Source organism: Oncorhynchus clarkii, chromosome 17 (assembly GCF_045791955.1).
Source record: "Oncorhynchus clarkii lewisi isolate Uvic-CL-2024 chromosome 17, UVic_Ocla_1.0, whole genome shotgun sequence".
NCBI lineage: Eukaryota > Metazoa > Chordata > Actinopteri > Salmoniformes > Salmonidae > Oncorhynchus > Oncorhynchus clarkii.
The window spans coordinates 67622692-67642404 of NC_092163.1; the positions used below are offsets into that span (position 1 = coordinate 67622692).

Sequence of the window (19713 nt, forward strand, 5' to 3'; positions counted from 1 at the left end):
CATTGTGTCCGTTTTTCATTGGTCCTCATCAAGAAACAAACCACACTCAAAATTCCTAATCTGGCCCATTTTTGATTTATCACAAAATCAATAGCTCACCAACCAATTAAGTCAATAAAAATACAACATAAATATTAAATGTATCAATCACACATTGCAAATGCAAAGGCAATTTTACAAACTGTTCATATAATTTAATATTTTTAGTTTGTTTACATTAGTAAAAAAAAAAACGAGATTCTCATACATTTTGTTATCTGCACAGAACATTATCAGGTTTCAGTAGAAAAATCCTGTACCTCTTAACATTTTGGACATGAGAATAGGACAACCCGAGTGTATGATTCTTCTATGGTGATGCATATTCACGTCACATGCTTATACTCTTAAAATTGTAGCCTATAATACAACTACAGGAGTTGACAGTAGACTACATATTATGTAAAAAATAGATCATAGGAAACAAACAGTTCTGCAACCTCACCAACCATCTGTTCGCTTGTGTGAGTCAACTTGTTTAGATTCATTATTGATTTATCAGGTAATCAAACGCAACCATGACTAACACAGTTACAAACAACTCCAATACTGATAGATGTAAGTGCAAAATGACATGTTTTCCTTTTGATATCTAAAGTTCACATTTAGACCTTTCTATTACATTTGAGTATGACAAATTTGATATAAGTGTGGATTAAATTGTTTTTGTACAGTGTTAAGACCTTTACGAGAGAACGATGTGTGTAGATTCAAACTGCATTACATTTTAAACACTTTTAAACACCCAGAAAGTTGCCCTACAATACAATTCTTTCCATATTTACAAGTATCCAGGACTAAGAAAACATTACTTCAGTTGAGCATGCTCAACACAGCACGAGATCAATTTTTTACAAAATGTTGTTTTAGAAACCTAAAACCCTGCTATCATCGATACCAACACAATCAAGGCTGGGTTTACTCAGGCAGCCCAAATATCAGAATTGGGCTACCTGTGTAAACGCTGCCTAAATTTGGGAAGAGACGCATTGAAACATGTTTACCATGTTTAATCCATAAGAGTCTAAACCGGGGTGTATTTAACCCTTTATTTTAAAAGGCACTAAACTATCTCCATATATACAGTGCATTCGGAAAGTATTCAGACCCCTTCCCTTTTCCCACATTTTGTTACGTTATAGTCTTATTCCAAAATAGATTAAATCAAAATCCAAATCTACACACAATACCCCATAATGACAAGAGAAGTGAGAAGAGATTTTTAGAATTTTTTTGCAATTGTATTAAAAATAAAAACAGATACCTTATTTACATAAGCATTCAGACCAGCTTTGCTTCAACAAAGTACTAATTAACGGTTCTGAATACTTATGTAAATGTGGTATGTATTTTTTTTGTCATTATGGGGTATTGTGTGTAGATTGAGGGGGGAAACGATTTAGTCCATTTTAGAATAAGGCTGTAACGTAACAAAATGTGGGAAAAGTCAAGGGCGCTGAATACATCGACACGGGGGAGTTTTTTTAACTAGGGTTGCAACATTTCGGGAACTTTCAATAAATTCCCTGTTTTTTTTTAGAAATCATGGTTTGAGGAAACGAGATTTTGGGAAAACCAGGCAATTAATTGAAAGTTGCCAGAATTTTGCAACCCTATATTTAACACAATGGAAATGTCTGCACAGAGGACAACAAGGCTAGTGAGGGCTCAGGACAGGATGAGGGCCCGGTTAGGAGCGTGGGATTTCAGTAAACGGAGGTAACGTCTTGCTTTCTCTGTCATTATGAGCTGGTCCTTAGTACGTCCACATACCACTGCTTCCCATGCCTTGGACATCTGAGAACACAGCAAAGCATATCAATAACTTCAGATGCAAAACAGACAAATAGAGGGAAATGAAAACCATTACAAAAGATGATAAAAGACATGTACAACAAAAAAATATGTATGCATTACAGGCTATTAGAAAACTCCTGATTATGATATAGTATACTAATAAACATGGGAAAAGACAGCTATTTAATAATAACTTCACTTAGATAGCAGCCAATGGTAGCGTTTCATTAGAGTACTCACTGGGGTTGGGGGCACTGGGTTGAAATATGCACCACTCTCACTGGGTCCTAAACAGAAGCCCTGATCCAGAACATTATCCTCTTTATCTTCAGTCTTCATACAAAAGGACGAGGAGTTGAGAGACATCTCAGCCTGCCACAAGGATAACAATATACAAATCAATGGAGGAAATCACCATCAACAATAACAGCAGAATTAAATCCATTTCTAATGAATGTACCTTAGAAAAGGTTTTGGGCTCGGACTTCATGGACTGATGCCTCGCAGTGACTATCTCTTTGCAGTCCATGACATCCAGAGCCAGAGATTTACGCACTTTCTTCATTGGAGGTCGATGCTGGAAGCAAAGGAATGGACCACATAGTCAGACCATTTCATAAGACTGAGAAGCATCATCTGTGAAAGTAAATGATCGTAAAATGTCATCGTACTCACCACCTGCTTGCGTCTTTGCTCAGGTGGACTCTCATCCGTCACGATCAGCTCAATCCCAGCCTCTTTCAAGAGGACCTCTTTCAAGTCCTCCTCATTCGGAGTCTGAGGCTAAGACATTAAGAAATAAACTATTTTCAGCAGTATATTGAAGAAATTATCCATACAAATCGTCTGACAATCCAAGTGCTTTCATTGACAACAGTAGCAAGTGAGGGACTCACCATTGGTCGCAGAGAACCATACTTCTCCATGGCATTTTTGAATGGAGTTGGAGTCCGTGGAGTGGTGTCAAGATTTGACTTGTGGTTGGGTGTGATGAACCTTGATAAAAAGACAAACTAAATATAATTCTCTACTGCTACGAGAGATTAATCGTATCGCATGCCAATAATAACTTAGCACATACAAGACAATTGTGTGTCAATAATGCCTTATTACATACACTGAGTTTGGGTACAGCTTGGATGCGCAAACAGAGTTTTCCTTCTGTGTGAGTGGAGTCTTGTCACGGTGTAGTGGTGTGGTAACCCCAGACTTCTGATTGCACACTGGCGTAGAGGTGAGAGATGGATTCTCCAGCTCAAAGTTGTCCTGTTTGGTCCACATGTTGAGGAACTGGAAACACACACTGCATTTCACTAAAATGACACCTTACGTCCATTTGCAATAGTACCTCCCACAGCAACTCACCCAAGCCTCCCCCATTTCTCCTTCACCCAAATCCAGAAAGCTGATGTTCTGAAAGAGCTGCAAAATCTGGACCCCAACAAATCAGCCAGGCTAGACAATCTGGACCCTCTCTTTCTAAAAATGATCTGCCTAAAATGTTGCAACCCCTATTACTAACCTGTTCAACCTCTTTCGTATCGTCTAGAGATTCCCAAAGATTGGAAAGCTGCCGCGGCCATCCCCCTCTTCAAACGGGGGGGGGACTCTCTAGACCCAAACTTCTACAGATCTATATCCATCCTAAAATGCCTTTCTAAAGTCTTCAAACGCCAAGTTAACAAACAGATCACTGACCATTTCGAATCCCACCGTACCTTCTCCGCTATGCAATCTGGTTTCAGAGCTGGTCATGGGTGCACCTCAGCCACGCTCAATGTCCTAAACGATATCATAACCGCCATCGATAAGAGACATGTGCAGCCGTATTCATCGACCTGGCCAAGGCATTCGACTCTGTCAATCACCACATTCTTATCGGCAGACTCAATAGCCTTGGTTTCTCAAACGATTGCCTCGCCTGGTTCACAAACTACTTCTCTGATAGAGTTCAGTGTGTCAAACCGGAGGGCCCGTTGTCCGGACCTCTGGCAGTCTATGGGGGTGCCACAGGGTTAAATTCTCGGGCTGACTCTCTTCTCTGTATACATCAATGATGTCACTCTTGCTGCTGGTGATTATCTGATCCACCTCTATGCAGACGACACCATTCTGTATACCTCTGGCATTTCTTTGGACACTGTGTTAACTAACCTCCAGATGAGATTCAATGCCATATAACTCTCCTTCCATGGCCTCCAACTGCTCTTAAATGCAAGTCAAACGAAATGCATGCTCTTCAACCGATCACTGCCCGCACCTGCCCAGCATCACTACTCTGGACAATTCTGACTTAGGTATTTGTAGTTGTCCACATATTCTAGGTGTCTGGTTAGACTGTAAACTCTCCTTCCAGACTCACATCAAACATCTCCAATCCTAAATTAAATCTAGAATCGGCTTCCTATTTCGCAAACAAAGCATCCTTCACTCATGCTGCCAAACATACCCTCGTAAACTGACCATCCTACTGATCCTTGACTTCGGCGATGTCATTTACAAAATAGCCTCCAACACTCTACTCAATAAATTGGATGCAGTCTATCACAGTGTCATCCGTTTTGTCACCAAAGCCCCATATACTACCCACCACTGCGACATGTACGCTCTCATTGGCTGGCGTTTGCTTCATATTCGTCGCCAAACCCACTGGCTCCAGGTCATCTACAAGTCTTTGCTAGGTAAAGCCCCGCCTTATCTCAGCTCACTGGTCACCATAGCAGCACCCACCCGTAGCACGCGCTCCCGCTCGTAGCACTGGTCACCCCCAAAGCCAATTCTTCCTTTGGCCGCCTTTCCTTCCAGGTCTCTGCTGCCAATGACTGGAACGAATTGCAAAAATCACTGAAGCCTCATATCTCCCTCACTAGCTTTAAGCCCCAGCTGTCAGAGCAGCTCACAGATCACTGCACCTGTACATAGCCTACCTCATCCCCATAATGTATTTTATTTATTTATCTTGCTCCTTTGCACCCCAGTATCTCTACTGCCACATTCGTCTTCTGCACATCTACCATTCCAGTGTTTAATTGCTATATTGTAATTACTTTGCTACCATGGCCTATTTATTGCCTTATCCTACCTCATTTTCACACACTGTATATAGACTTTTTCTACTGTATTATTGACTGAATGTTTGTTTATTCCATGTGTAACTCTGTGTTGTTGTTGTATGTGTCGAACTGCTTTGCTTTATCTTGGCCAGGTCGCAGTTGTAAATAAGAACTTGTTCTCAACTAGCCTACCTGGTTAAATTAAGGTGAAATATATATGTATATATATTTTTTTTTAAATAAAAATATGGAATTTCATTTTAGGGAAATTAAACATGGTAAAATGTGTTTTTGGCCACATGATTCTGTACAAAACAATGGCAACAATGAGTCATTTTACTGTGTTAGGTTATGGTGGTTGAGCCATTACCTGTGAGGGTGAGAAGGGCAGGATCTTGACCGGGGTGCTCTTGGGGGTCCTGGAGTTGTTGGAGTCAGGGGACAGAGCTATGCGACGGCGGCTGCGGCGGTTGAGTATGGAAGGTGGGGTGATTCCTCCAGGGGAGATGGGGATCAGCTCCCCCCGGTTACCCTTACTGAGTTCCTGTAGGGCACTGCCCTCCAGACGGAACTGGGTCCGCTCTGGGCTCTGGCTCTCCTCGGGCAGATCAAAGACAGCCATGTTACACCAGCCATCCAAGTCCTGGTAGAGGAAAAGAAACAGAAACGAAGTAAAGAAGTTTATGAAAATAAATATAATTTGACAAACTAATTCATAAGAAAATAGTCAGACATCTTGTCTGCCATATCTGATCATCAAATGAGATCTCTTTGGTATTCCATCTGTAACAAGATGAACATGGTGAAATTCAGAAAACAGAGGTATTTTGACCCCATCCAGCCCTCTTACCCCATCCACCATCTCCATCACCTCTTTTAAGGCTGGGCCGTTGGGAGAGAGGAAGCCTGAGCTGTCCACCACCCAGCTACTGGTATTCAGTTCACCTCCTGGGGTGTTTGGCTCACTTTTGGGGGTCTTTGACTGTTGAGGAGAGACAGCCTTGTGGAAGCCTGCTTCTTTCGGTCCGCCTCTTACAGTGGATGTATTGGCATTCTCCTGTAGGGAGCAACATAAGCTTGAAAACCAGAATGGAGATCCAGAAGAATACATTAAATTAATATGTTCACACACGAGCAATGTGTATTACCTTGAAGACTAGTATAAACTAGTAATATTCTAACATGCACATGCTCTGCATGTACTCCACTTTATACAGTGCATTCAGAAAGTATTCAGACCACTTTACAGCCGTATTCTAAAATTGATTACATTGATGAGGGGGAGGAAACAATCTACACACAATACTCCATAACGACAAAGCTAAAACAGGATTTTAGAAATCTTTTCAAATGTATAAAAATTAAAAATAAATATCACATTTACATAAGTATTCAGACCCTTTACTCAGTACTTTGTTGAAGCACCTTTGGCAGCGATTAGAGCCTCAAGTTTTCTTGGGTATGACGCTACAATCCTGGCACACCTTTATTTGGGGAGTTTCTCTGGCTGGGCCACTGAAGGACATTCAGAGACTTGTCCCAAAGCCACTCCTGCGTTGTCTTGGCTGTGTGCTTAGGGTCGTTGTCCTGTTGGAAAGTGAACCGTCGCCCCAGTCCGAGGTCCTGAGTGCTCTGGAGCAGGTTTTCATCAAGGACCTCTCAGTACATTGCTCTGTTCATCTTTCCTTCGATCCTGACTAGTCTCCCAGTCCCTGCAGCTGAATAACATCCCCATAGCATGATGCTGCCACCACACGTAGGGATGGTGCCAGGTTTCCTCCAGATGTGACACTTGGCATTCAGGCCAAAGAGTTCAATCTTGGTATCATCAGCCCAGAGAATCTTGTTTCTCATGGTCTGAGAGTCCTTTAGCGGGCAGTCATGTGCTTTTTACTGAAGAGTGGCTTCCGTCTGGTCACTCTACCTTAAAGGCCTGATTAGTGGAGTGCTGCAGAGATGGTTGTTTTTCTGGAAGGTTCTCCCATCTTCACAGAGGAAATCTGGAGCTCTGTCAGAGTGACCATCGGGTTCCTTATATATATATATATTTTTTTTACCCCCTTTTTATGATTACGTTCGTCTCATCGCTGCAACTCCCCAACGGGCTCGGGAGAGGCGAAGGTCGAGTCATGCGTCCTCCAAAACATGACCCGCCATGTCGCACTTCTTAACACCTGCTCGCTTAACCCGGAAGCCAGCCGCACCAATGTGTCAGAGAAAACACTTTTCAACTGATGACCGAAGTCAGCTTTCAGGCGTCTGGCCCGCCACAAGGAGTTGCTAGACCGTGAGGAGCCAAGTAAAGCCCCCCCCCCGGCCAAACCCTTCGCTAACCCGGACGACGCTGGGCCAATTGTGCGCCACCCTATGGGACTCCCAGTCACGGCCAGATCGAACCCCAGGCTGTAGTGACGCTGCAACACTGCGATGCTGTGCCTTAGAACGCTGCTCCACTCGGGAGGCTGGCCATCGGGTTCTTGGTCACCTCCCTGACCAAAGCCCTTCTCCCCGATTGCTCAGTTTGGCCGGGCGGCCAGCTCTAGGAAGAGTCTTGGTGGTTCCAAACTCCTTCCATTTAAGAATGATGGAGGTCATTGTGTTCCTTGGGACCTTCAATGCTGCAGACATATTTTGGTACCCTTCCCCAGATCTGTGCCTTAACACAATCCTGTCTCGGAGCTCTACGGACATTTCCTTCGACCTCGTGGCTTGGTTTTTGCTCTGATATGCACTGTCAACTGTGGGACATTATATAGACACGTGTGTGCCTTTCCAAATCATGTCTAACCAATTGAATTTACCACAGGTGGACTTTTGTAGAAACATCTCAGGGATGATCAATGGAAACAGGATGCACCTGAGCTCAATTTTGAATCTCATAGCAAAGGGTCTGAATACTTATGTGAGAGATTTGTTTTTGATTTTTAATACATTTGCAAAAATGTCTAAAAACCTGTTACTGCTTTGTCATTATGGGGTATTGTGTGTAGATTTATTAAATACATAAAAATTATCATCAATTTTAGAATAAGGCTGTAATGTAACAGAAGGTAGAAAAGGGGAAGGGGTCTGAATACTTTCCGAAGGCACTCCATTTATAATATAAAACACAGCAGTTTATCTGCTTTACCCCCTATAGTAGTTAGCAGTGTTTGCATTTTACCGGCAGTGTGGGATCTTGGTCTGGTTCCCTCTCCATAGAACCACCATAGTCCATCTGTAGAAGCATAACAAATCATGTTTCACAGAAAAACATAACAAGGATTAGTTTGAGCATAGCCCAGATGTTGTCAAACTGATTTCAGAAGGAACCAACCTGCTGATCTCTGCTGTGGTGGGCCATGCTCTCCTCTGGTTCCATCTGCTGACATTTCAGAGAAGGATCCACCCTGCTGTAGAAGCCCATCTCAACCTTACGCTTGATGGTTGAGTTCCAGTGGTTCTTCACAGCATTATCTGTCCTGGAACGTGAAATTTTAACATGATGTTGTAGCAATCAAGATATAGCTAGTGTATGAAGTCGAGCACTAATCCAACTCCAATCCATTCAATTGCATTTATCACAAAATATGTGGAGACCCATAAACTGTTCTGCGTGATCCTGACATTTCAGCTCAGACATGTCAGAGTGACTCTCTTAGCTGGAGTACCACAGTTACCTTCCGGGGAGCAGCTTGGCGATCTCAGCCCAGCGGTTTCCCAGCATGCAGTGGGCCTTGTAGATGATGAGGTCCTCTTCTGCTGTCCAGGAGGATTTCTTCACGTCCGGGTTGAGGTGGTTGTGCCAGCGTTCTCGGCACTGCTTCCCCAGCCGGCCCTTCAGGTGCTTGGCCACGACAGCCCACTGCTTGTTGCCATACCTGTTCACCAGGTCTATCACCTGTGGAGAGGAATGCAGGGTTGGTGGCAGTCTGAAAATGTGTCCTCTGAGTGGCAGTACAAGCCACCCGGAGGCTGTCCTTGGATAGGAGTCAAAGCAGCCAGTGGAAAGTAGAGCTGACTGAACAACTATTAGTAAAACTCAACAACTAAAGTTTCTCTCACAAAGAAGTTTAGTAGAACTGATTGTAGAATAGTCACCATCACAACTAACCTTCTCGTCCTCCTCTTTGGTCCAGGGCCCTTTGACCAGATCTGGATCCAGAACCTTCAACCAGCGGTGCTGGCACTGGTGTTCTGAGCGATTCTGTGCCATACAGGGTTACCATACAGTTAATGATTTAATGCAAAATAAACCCCACACGCCTTCAGAATGTATTTAATATTTGAACCCTTCAGTTGTATTATTTGTATTGTCAACTGGATATAACAGAATATATACTGTACTCCGTCAAACTCGCTCACCGGTAAAATGCTGGCAATGTATTTCCAGTCATTTGGCCCCCGGTTTTGGACCAACGCTTTGAGATTGTCATCCTGAGAATAAAGTACAGGCATTTTATGAAGAGCTAAGTAACTAGCTCATTCCAAATAACCTACCATTTATAGATCAGCATTGGTGGGGGATGTATAAGGGGACATGAACTCACCTCATCTTGTGTCCATTTCACTTTGACCTTTCCACAGTCTCTCTGTTCAGCCACATCAGAGTCAGTGTCCTGATACATTGCCTCCTCCCCATCCTCTCTAAAAAGACAAGCAACAGGGTGTGGTGGTCGAGATCAAACTCATGCAAAGGGCGCACATGCATTGTATTGAAAAGTAGCTGGCTTGGGTGTTAGTCACAGAATTCTCAAACAAAGCATTTTTATACCTAGCTAGGTACTTACTACAAGCAACATATTATGTGAGCTAGTAAACGTTTGTGTTCTCTGATTACTACGGTATGCATTAGAACATTCGCTAATTTATTGTTTCATGCCATGATTTGACTACCGTAACGTTAGTTAGCAACATCTGACGTCGACCTCAACTGGTGGGGTGACAAAAGGGCGGTCAAATCACGTAAATGCGCAAAAATAATCGATGACATTCAGTAATCTCATATTCTAAAATGGTACATAGATCCCTGTCCTCTTAAAAAATATCATTAGGATATGGGCATTGTTATTTATCCAACAGCTGTTGTAGCTAACAATAACAATGGTTAGAATCCGATTAGCTAACTACTTACCCGCGCGACCACCAGGACATTTCCCTTTGCTTTACCTCCATCACCCTTAACTAAAATATATTGTATATTTTTTTTGCCCACGTCGTGCATATATTTACAAACTATATTATATGAGCAAGTCTGTTTGTCGTATATAATCCACGTTGGTAAAAACTAAAAATCTAATTGTCGCTGGGCTAGGTACACTGGATTGCTGACAACACACTAGTCCGCGCTCAAGTTCTTATCTCGCGCGCTTCTTTTCTCGCAGGCTCACGGCTTTCCCGGGAGTGACGTGACCAGAGGTGTGCGCGCGCAGAATTGAAACTATTTGTTCATATAAAGTCATTGATTCGTTCCTATGATTTGTCAAGTGACACAAATATATATATATATTTTAATTGGCCCGGATTGTCTGACTAGGGACTTTTCACAATGCTGTTTCTCTGTCTACCGAATAAACGATTCATATCTATTCATGCATATAAAGACTACAGATAAATGCTCACTTTTAACAAACTATAAACTGGGTTGTTTGAGCCCTGAATGCTGATTGGCTGACAGCCATGGTATATCAGACCATATGACAAAACATTTATTTTTACTGCTCTAATTACATTGGTAACCAGTTTATAATAGCAATAATGCACCGCAGGGTTTGTAATATATGGCCAATATGCCTGGACACAGCCCTTAGCTATGGTATATAGACCACATACCACACCCCCTCGGTCTTTTTGCTTAATTATACACCCCCCTCCACCTTGTCGTTGCAGGCCTTCATTACCAAACAGGTGAGACAATCAACCAGCAGATTAAAAACAAGCTGCATTGTGATTAGGCAACCATTCAATGATTATCTAAAAACATGGATGAGGAGCTTGCCAGTGCTGGTAAGAAAACAGATTTATTTGGCAAAGCAATTTGACTCTCTGCATAGGGTACATTTATGCTAATTAATATGAAGAATAATCAAAACAGCTGCATGTTAAATCAGGTGGTGGTGAGACATTTTAAATGTGTTTAATTATTTGCTTCACAGATGCGTCCATGAGTTTTCAGTGCCCATCTCCCTCAGAGCTCGACAAAGGCTTCTTGGACCAGAGTTTATCTGCGTCTGCTCTGTCACTGACGGGACAGTCCACATCGGTGCTGCCTCCAAATATAATTGTTGTTGAGTACTATGGTTCCAAACAATCCCTCCTCGCCTCCCTGTGTCAGTCTCCCAACCCTGTGTCCCCCTCTCAAGCCATGAACCTGAACTCTAAGGAAGCTACACAAACACCAGTGCTCACTATACCTGTAGAGAGCAAGTCCTCTACTCCTGCTGAGCAGGTCCTCCTCCAGAAACCCAAACTAGCCTGCCCATTGGATCTGTCCTACATTGATCTGACTGCCTCGCAGGTTGCCTGGGAGGTCTCCCTAATCAAACCTGAGACTAACAGTCCAAAACCGATCCTTGAGTCAAGCACGTTGGAGACTACCTGGAGTCCCAAGTTCCAGTCTGCACCACCATCCCTGGCTGAGATCTCCCTGATCTGGTCAGGCTCACCCCCACATGGAAATGACACAGAGGACAACCAAAGGTCCTGGAAGGAGGTCACTATGGCTTCGAGTCTCAGTTCCAGCCTGAGCCAGACCTCAGGTTCAGCAGCTGAGGATGAATGGCAGAGACGCACAGCCATCCCTACAGGTTTTGACAAGCCAAAGTGGGGATGTGACAGTGCTGTACTGAAAAGTTGAGGTAAGGTTCTCTGGTTCAGTGACTTTTTTTTTTTTTTTTTTTTTTTTTTTGCTGCCGTGTCCTGGCCAGAAAGTATTTTTGATGTAAGCGAACTAGACCTGGCATGAGATTTCCTTGTTAAACTAAAACTTCAGTTTGTTTTAATGGTTTGTATATTGACATGTTCTCTTATTTCACCTTTACAGACCTTAAGGAGGATATTCAAGATGCCTGTGAATTTTATTTTACATGAACCTATTATAGTAAATAAAGTTTTGTATTGCTTAAATCGACAGTGCCTCTTGAGTATTTAGGGAATGATGCAAATGCAAACATTTTATGATACTATAGCACAAACAAGTATATTGTATGAGGTTTCCCACATTTAGAACACAAATCAACTATCTCTTCAGTTTGATGGAGGATATGGAGTTACATTTTTTTATATTTAATGGAAAAACTATATAGAACGATCGAGACTGTGGATTTGGCTATTTTAACCACACACACCAATGGGACATGGGTAAAATTGAGTGCACAGCCATGCAATCTCCTTAGACCAACATTGGCAGAAGCGCTCAGTGACTTTAAATGTGATAGGGTGCCACCTTTCCAACAAGACGTATCGTCAAATTTCTGCCCTGCTAAAACTGCCCTGGTCAACTAAGTGCTGTTATTGTGAAGTAAACTTCCAGGTGCAACAATGGCTCGGCCGTGAAGTGGTAAGCCACAGGAGCTCACAGAACGGGAATGCTGAAGAGCGTAAACAATCTGTCCTAGTGCCAACAAGTTTGGAGGAATAATGGTCTGGGGCTGTTTTTCATGGTTCGGGCTAGGCCCTTTTTAGTTCCAGTGAAGGGAAATCCTAACACTACAGCATACAATGACATTCTAGACAATTCTGTGCATCCACCTTCGTGGCAACAGTTTGGGGAAGTAAATTCCCTGTTTCAGCATGACAATACCCTGTGCGAGGTCAGAACAAAAACACCTTTTGGGATGAATTGTAACCCAGGCCTAATCGCCCGACCTCACTAATGCTCCTGGCTGAACGGAAGCAAGACTCAATTGGTCATATCGCTCACCTGGTTGAGCTTCTTGAACTCTACAACCTGGAAGATGATGTGCTCCAGGATGTGTTTGGCATCCCTTTGGTCTTTATCCAACTTCTCCTCACCCCCAAGATGTATCCACACTTCCTCATGTAGAACTCTAGCTTGTCGTCTGTGCCTGCAGGAAGAATACAGAACACTTTCCGTTAATAATGCTCGATTCAAATATAACCTGTGGTTAACACTTACATTTGTTGGAGAGCTGTGCCAAACGCAATCTGAGAAGGTTTCATCCAGGTCAAGCATGGGGGGAGGCAGGTCCCTGAAGACAGGCGGAAAGACCTGCTCAAAGCAATCCATAGGAGAGCACACATTTTAGAGGGATGGAAAATGTATAATTTTCTACAATGATCAAGTGTGTATTGTCACATTTTAATAAATCCCAGTCAATTAGCAAAAAGTGTTGTTGAATACAGTCTAGTGCACATGCCATTGTCAGTCGAGTGTACAGAATCCACATTCAATCTGTGAGACGGCTGAGCTAGACAGGAGCTGGGTGAGATTATGTAGAGCTGGAGAGAGGAAACCTACAGCAGGCTCCAGCTGGGGAAGGGGAGTCTCAAACTGAGGTGTGACCAGCTGGAGGGGCTCATGTTTGACATCTGCTTGTAGGAACTGCAGTGGGACAAGTCAAACACACTGGTGTCAACAAACACACCGTAAACATGTAGGCAAAGCAGACAAAACATCATGTAGCCACCAACTATGGCCTACGGTAATGAACTGATGTCTGTCCAGTTTCTAAAGCAGTATGTATTTCCACCTGATGACTTGGGGAAAAGTGTTTGATAGCTTGAGTTGACATGTCAAACAGGGAGGTAAAGTCTCGTGGGTTTTCCTCTCCCTCTTGCAAGCATACTCGTAGTCGCACAGACAGGCAGCCTGTGTCTGGTAGCATGGTGTAATCTGGGATCTGGGCAAAACACAGAATGAGAAGTGTCACTTCTTCTAGAACTAAAAGGTAAAACTGCAGATCATAAAACATTCCTTGGTTTCTCACCTCGGAGTCCTCTGCATCTATCTGGTTCAGATAAATTTTATCACCCATTAGCCACTGGAAAACGACATCCTGCATCACAAAAATAGACAGGCAACATTACAACCTAATGGAGTCAGTAGGGGATCAAATAGTGGTTCACCAACCATTACATCACCATTACAGTGGTTGTGATCACACTCTCACAACTATTCTGGTGTTGCTGTGAAGAAGTTAACGAGCCTGCCATGAGGACGTCGTCAAATACCAAGCTGTACTGTTCTGGTCCGGTTAAGTCTCTATCATAATTGCAAGAACCATGCTGGAAAGGACAAAAATATCCGAACCAGCACAGTACAGTTTGGGTCGATATGATCATGTGAAAAGGGTAAAAGAGCGAGCACAATTGGCTCTGATTAATGAATCATTTACTTTACCTCACGTTAGTCTCATTCCAAACGTCGTAAATGGTTGGTTATCTGCACGAACCCAGTCTTCACTATGAGTCATCCATACATCAATTGTCTTAAATCATTTATTTATTAACTAACTAAACAATCACAGAAGTGCACACACAAACAAACAAAGTAAATATGGTTACACGAAATGATAGGAGAATGTGCCCTAGTGGGCTAAACCGGCATGGCCGGCTTGTTAGACAAAAGGGGGAGTGGGGTTCACCTGAGAAGTCACTACAGCGTGATAATTATAGCAATTGAAATACTAATCCTTTGCACATGAGCACTCACTCATTCGGGAACAATTGCCATTAATATATATATTTACGCTCAGTGTCGTCTTGATCGCTGTTGAAAAGTTTGTTCCTTTTGTAGAATTGTCCGTCTCTCTCTCTCTCTGTCTGTCTGTCTGTCTGTCTGTCGATAGTTGAATGAATGTTTCGGTGGTTGTTGTTCTTCACGTTCAATGATACCGAATTCCTAGCTGCAGACTAGTAATTAATATCAAATACTTGTTCTTATTCTGTCGGTATCGATAGTCTAAGAGTTTAACCACGTGGTATGGTTAAAAGATTCAGCAAGGGTCTGCAACCTATGTCCCCACGTAATGGAGAAAAATATGGTCTACTGAGAATTTCTCAGTTCGGGTTTTATTCAGAATTGCAGAAAAGAGCCTGTCCCAGGATGTCCGACCCTAACTGGGCTCATGGGCAGTCCTCTGATTTAGTTAAACTCAAAAGGGAATTGGAGTTTCCTTCATTAAACAGTCCAAAATCACATGACACAATTTTACAAACAGTATCATCCTCACTAATTCATCTTATACAACAATTAGATGTAAACCTCATATCTGTACTCGCATCCTACCATACCCTTGTCTGTACATTATACCCTGAATCTATTCTACCACGCCCAGAAATCTGATCATTTTATTCTCTGTTCCCAATGCACTAGACAACCAGTTCTTATAGCCTTTAGCCGTACCCTTATCCTACTCCTCATCTGTTCCTCTGGTGATGTAGAGGTGAACCCAGGTCCTGTAGCCCCCAGCACCACACCTATTCCCCAGGCACTCTCATTTGTTGACTTCTGTAACCGTAAAAGCCTTGATTTCATGCATGTTAACATCAGAAGCCTCCTCCCTATGTTTGTTTTATTCACTGCTTTAGCACACTCCACCAACCCTGATATCCTAGCTGTGTCCGAATCCTGGCTTAGGAAGGCCACCAAGAATTCTGCATTTTCCATCTCCAACTACAACATTTTACGACAAGATAGAACTGCCAAATGGGGTGGTGTTGCAATCTACTGCAGACATAGCCTGCAGAGTATTGTCATACTATCCAGGTCTGTACCCCCAAAATTTGAGCTTCTACTTTTAAAAATCTACCTTTCCAGAAATAAGTGTCTCACCATCGCCACTTGTTATAGACCCCCCTCAGCCCCCAGCTGTGCTCTGGACACCATATGTGAATTGATTGCCCCCATCTATCTTCAGAGTTTGTACTGTTAGGTGACCTAAACTGAGATATGCTTAACACCCTGGCCGTCCTACAATTTAAGCTAGATGCCCTCAATATCACAAATGATCAAGGAACCTACCAGGTACAACCCTAAATCTGTAACCATGGGCACCCTCATAGATATCGTCTTGACCATCTTGCCCTCTAAATACACCTCTGCTGTCTTCAACCAGTATCTCAGTGATCACTGCCTCATTGCCTGCATCCGTAATGGGTCCGCGTCAAATGACCACCCCTCATCACTGCCTAAAACACTTCAGTGAGCAGACCTTTCTAATCGACCTGGCCCGGGAATCCTGGAAAGATATTGACCTCTTCCCGTCAGTAGAGGATTCATGGTTGCTCTTTAAAAGTGCTTTCCTCGCCATCTTAAATAAGCATGCCCCATTTAAAAAACGTAGAACTAAGAACAGATATAGCATATATAGCCCTTGGTTCACCCCAGACTTAACTGCCTTTGACCAGCACAAAAACATCCTGTGGCGTACTGCATTAGCATCGAATATCCCCCGCGATATGCAACTTTTCAGGGAAGTCAGGGAGTAAAGGAGGGGACTGATCACGCACCCCTGAGGGGCCCCCATGTTGAGGATCACCGTGGCGGTGGTGTTGTTACCTACCCTTACCACCTGGAGGTGGCACGGCACGTCAAGAAGTCCAGGATCCAGTGTTCCTTTTATCCAGGTGTGAAAGGGCAGTGTGGAGTGCAATAGAGATTGCATCATCTGTAGATCTGTTGGGGTGGTATGCAAATTGGAGTGGGTCTAGGGTTTCTGGGATAATGGTGTTGATGTAAGACATGACCAGCCTTTCAAGGCACTTCATGGTTACAGACATAAGTGCTACGGGTCAGTAGTCATTTAGACAGGTTACCTTAGTGTTCTTGGCACAGGGACTATGGTGGTTTGCTTGAAACATGTTGGTATTACAGATTCAGACTGGGAGAGGTTTAAAATGTCAGTAAAGACACCCTCCAGTTGGTCAGCACATGCAGAGTACACGTCCTGGTAATCTGTTTGTCCCTGAGGTCTTGTGAATGTTGACCTGTTTAAAAGGTTTCAATTGATCAATTTTAGATAATAAGCTTCTTGTGTTAATGTGCAGAAAACTCAGGATTTTACGAGAGCAGAAATCAGTGAAACCGATATCGGAGCACAAGTCAGAATTGGGGTTAGCAACAGTAGATGGGCCATGGTGTACATGCATATTTCCAGATATCATCAGCAGTAATACAATCAGGGCACGGCAGAGGACAGTGAGAACTCTGCAGTGTTGATTTATGACATTTGAATGTGCATCAGATGGCCACAAGATCATATTTTACAGCAATTTCATCAGGTAACGTGAATACAAATTCGGCAAGAGGTGGTTGGAATAGGAGGGGAGGCCAAGAGACTGTGTAACCAATAGAGAGTCAGAGTCCCAAGTGTGGGAACAAACAGTCTGCCCCAGGTTTGGGTAAACAAGCAAGAAATGTTGTGTGGTCCTCCCGCTACGATTTGGGAAAGCATGCAGTTTATTAGGCAACAGATGCAATAATTTATGAACTTCATGAGGTGGTGAAAGTGCAATGTGATGAGCTTGATGCTCCTTTCCAATAAATATTGAGGGTCTAATTCTGGTGACATGAATAAAAAAATGTTTTGTCCATGATAATCTCATAATGTAGGCTATATACGTGCACTCTAGCCAATGAGCCATACTGGAGTGAGCGCACCTGCCAATACCGGAGAGAACATATATATAATGAATATTTTTTTGTCAGAAAAACAATCAAGTTGAAAATGCGATGGAAACCCATTTAACTTGTATTTCGTTATTCGGTCCATGGGAATTTAAACGCAAAAGGTACTTATGTGCATCACGCATAGCCTTTTATCTGCAACAAGTCAATTTGATGGAAACACATCTCTGATGGGAAAATGCGCATATTGTTTTTATGCTGATTTTAGAATAATTGCATATAAATCTGTGACCAATTGGATGGAACCCTAGCTATTGTCCTTGTTTCCTCAGTGGATCGATGTAAACTTTTTATTCCCAAAAGCATGTCAATCGCCTTGTATTTGGTGCGCTACAGTTAGGCCCTAAAAAATAGGCTTAGGATACGCAATAACGTCAGAAACAAATCATGAAAAATAAATGTATCCTATAGATATGAATTGCACAATGATACATTTATGGATTTTTAATGCATTGTTTTCTCTCTATTCCACCTCTCCCAACTACCCGCCCTTCACCCACACAATATTTCATGACCTTAAGCCCGCACGCCCTGTGGATATAAACACAGGGGGGCGGGTTATAAGTCACCCCGCGTATGCCTCTACACTCTAACCGCTAGGCTACCCTGCCGCCTCTACACTCTAACCACTAGGCTACCCTGCCGCCCCTACACTCTAACCACTAGGCTACCCTGCGCCTCTACACTCTAACCACTAGGCTACCCTTCCGCCCCTACACTCTAACCACTAGTCTACCCAGCCACCTCTACACTCTAACCACTAGGCTACCCTGCCGCCACCGCCTCCAACAGTGGACTAATGAAACAAACACCAAAAGATAGTTTCCTTTAAGGCGTTGGTTTAAAAAATAACTATTCCTCATGTAATTGATTGCAGTATGTTCAGTCAGGAAAAGAGTGACACAGCTATATGTAAATTGTGTTCATGATTGGACTGACTGTATGTCCTAGAGGAGATCCTTTGTCTTACAGCTCACAGCAAACTCTTCAGGCCCCTTCAGGCCCCAGCAAACAACGTACAAATCATTTGACACAATGGTTGTGATACAACATTGTATCACAAAACCAAAAGTTGTATCTCCACAAAGCTTGTGTAATCATTTCTGTTTGTAAAAACGTTCCGTTGTACTACTTGAGTGTGTACGAGCCAAATCAGTAGTTCATTCAACACTGAACAAAAATATAAACAAAACATGTAAGTGTTGGTCCCATGTTTCATGAGCTGAAATAAAAGATCCCAGAAATTGTCCATACGCACAAAAATATTATTTCCCTCAAATTTTGTGCACAAATTGGTTTGTCGTTAGTGAGCATTTCTCCTTTACAAGATAATCCATCCACCTGACAGGTGTACCATGTCAAGAAGCTGATTAAACATCATGATCATTTCACAGGTGCACCTTGTGCTGGGGACAATAAAAAGCCATTCTAAAATGTGCAGTTTTGTCACAACACAATGCCACAGATGTCTCAAGTTGAGGGGAGCGTGCAATTGGCATGCGGAGCGCAGGAATGTCCACCAGAGCTGTTGCCAGATAATTGAATGTTCATTTCTCTACCATAAGCCACCTCCAACATTGTTTTAGAGAATTTGGCATTACGTCCAACCGGCCTTACAACTGCAGACCACGTGTATGGCGTCGTGTGGGCGAGCGGTTTGCTGATGTCAATGTTGTGAACAAAGTACCCCATGGTGACGAGTACCCCATGGTGACGGTGGGGTTAAGGTATGGGCAGGCATAAGCTACAGACAAACAAAATAGCATTTTATTGATGGTCATTTGAATGCAGAGATACCATGACTAGATCCTGAGGCCCATTGTCGTGCCATTCATCCACCGCCATCACCTCATGTTCCAGCATGACAATGCACGGCCCCATGTCGCAAGGATCTGTACACAATTCCTGGAAGCTGAAAATGTTCCAGTTTTTTTCATGGCCTGCATACTCACCAGACATGTCCCCCGTTGAACATGTTTGGGATGCTCTGGATCGACGTGTACGCCAGTGTTCCAGTTCCTTCCAATATCCAGCAACTTCGCACAGCCATTTAAGAGGAGTGTGACAACTATCCACAGCCCAAACTCAACTAAAAAAAAGGTAGGGGTGTTGTTTAGAAAACCAGTCAGTATCTGGTGTGACCACTATTTGCCTCTATGCGCTGCATGAGGGAAATAGTGGTCACACCAGATACTG

General features: G+C 43.1%; 2 protein-coding genes and 1 pseudogene across 2 annotated transcripts; 1 reads left to right on the forward strand and 2 right to left on the reverse strand.

Moving 5' to 3' along the window:
• Positions 1-1338: 1338 nt before the first annotated feature.
• Positions 1339-10136, reverse strand: LOC139371299 (myb-related protein B-like). Its single transcript, XM_071111608.1, has 15 exons — positions 10003-10136; positions 9419-9515; positions 9234-9305; positions 8983-9075; positions 8549-8769; positions 8206-8350; positions 8053-8106; positions 5740-5946; positions 5260-5532; positions 2954-3126; positions 2733-2832; positions 2512-2619; positions 2297-2413; positions 2077-2208; positions 1339-1836 (listed from the first exon to the last, which is right to left on the reverse strand). Exons 1-15 carry the CDS (start codon positions 10041-10043, stop codon positions 1708-1710), a joined length of 1962 nt encoding a protein of 653 aa, XP_070967709.1. The 5' UTR covers positions 10044-10136; the 3' UTR covers positions 1339-1707.
• A 645-nt stretch (positions 10137-10781) lies between these two features.
• LOC139369896 (uncharacterized) lies at positions 10782-11960 on the forward strand. Its single transcript, XM_071109175.1, has 3 exons — positions 10782-10874; positions 11024-11725; positions 11911-11960. The coding sequence occupies exons 1-2, from the start codon at positions 10850-10852 to the stop codon at positions 11722-11724; spliced, it is 726 nt and encodes a 241-aa protein (XP_070965276.1). The 5' UTR covers positions 10782-10849; the 3' UTR covers position 11725; positions 11911-11960.
• Positions 11961-12768: 808 nt separating this feature from the next.
• On the reverse strand, positions 12769-16495 carry LOC139369488 (intraflagellar transport protein 52 homolog; annotated as a pseudogene).
• Positions 16496-19713: the final 3218 nt, after the last annotated feature.

Bases quoted from the DNA above. Each gene is read 5' to 3' on its own strand.
- LOC139371299 (XM_071111608.1), bottom strand. From the start codon at position 10,043: ATGGAGGTAAAGCAAAGGGAAATGTCCTGGTGGTCGCGCGG. The intron at 9,306-9,418 runs GTGAGTTCATGT...CTTTATTCTCAG, and splicing joins TGAAATGGACACAAGATGAG to GATGACAATCTCAAAGCGTT. The intron at 2,209-2,296 runs GTACATTCATTA...TCCTTGTGGCAG, and splicing joins AGCCCAAAACCTTTTCTAAG to GCTGAGATGTCTCTCAACTC.
- LOC139369896 (XM_071109175.1), top strand. From the start codon at position 10,850: ATGGATGAGGAGCTTGCCAGTGCTG. The intron at 10,875-11,023 runs GTAAGAAAACAG...TTTGCTTCACAG, and splicing joins TGAGGAGCTTGCCAGTGCTG to ATGCGTCCATGAGTTTTCAG.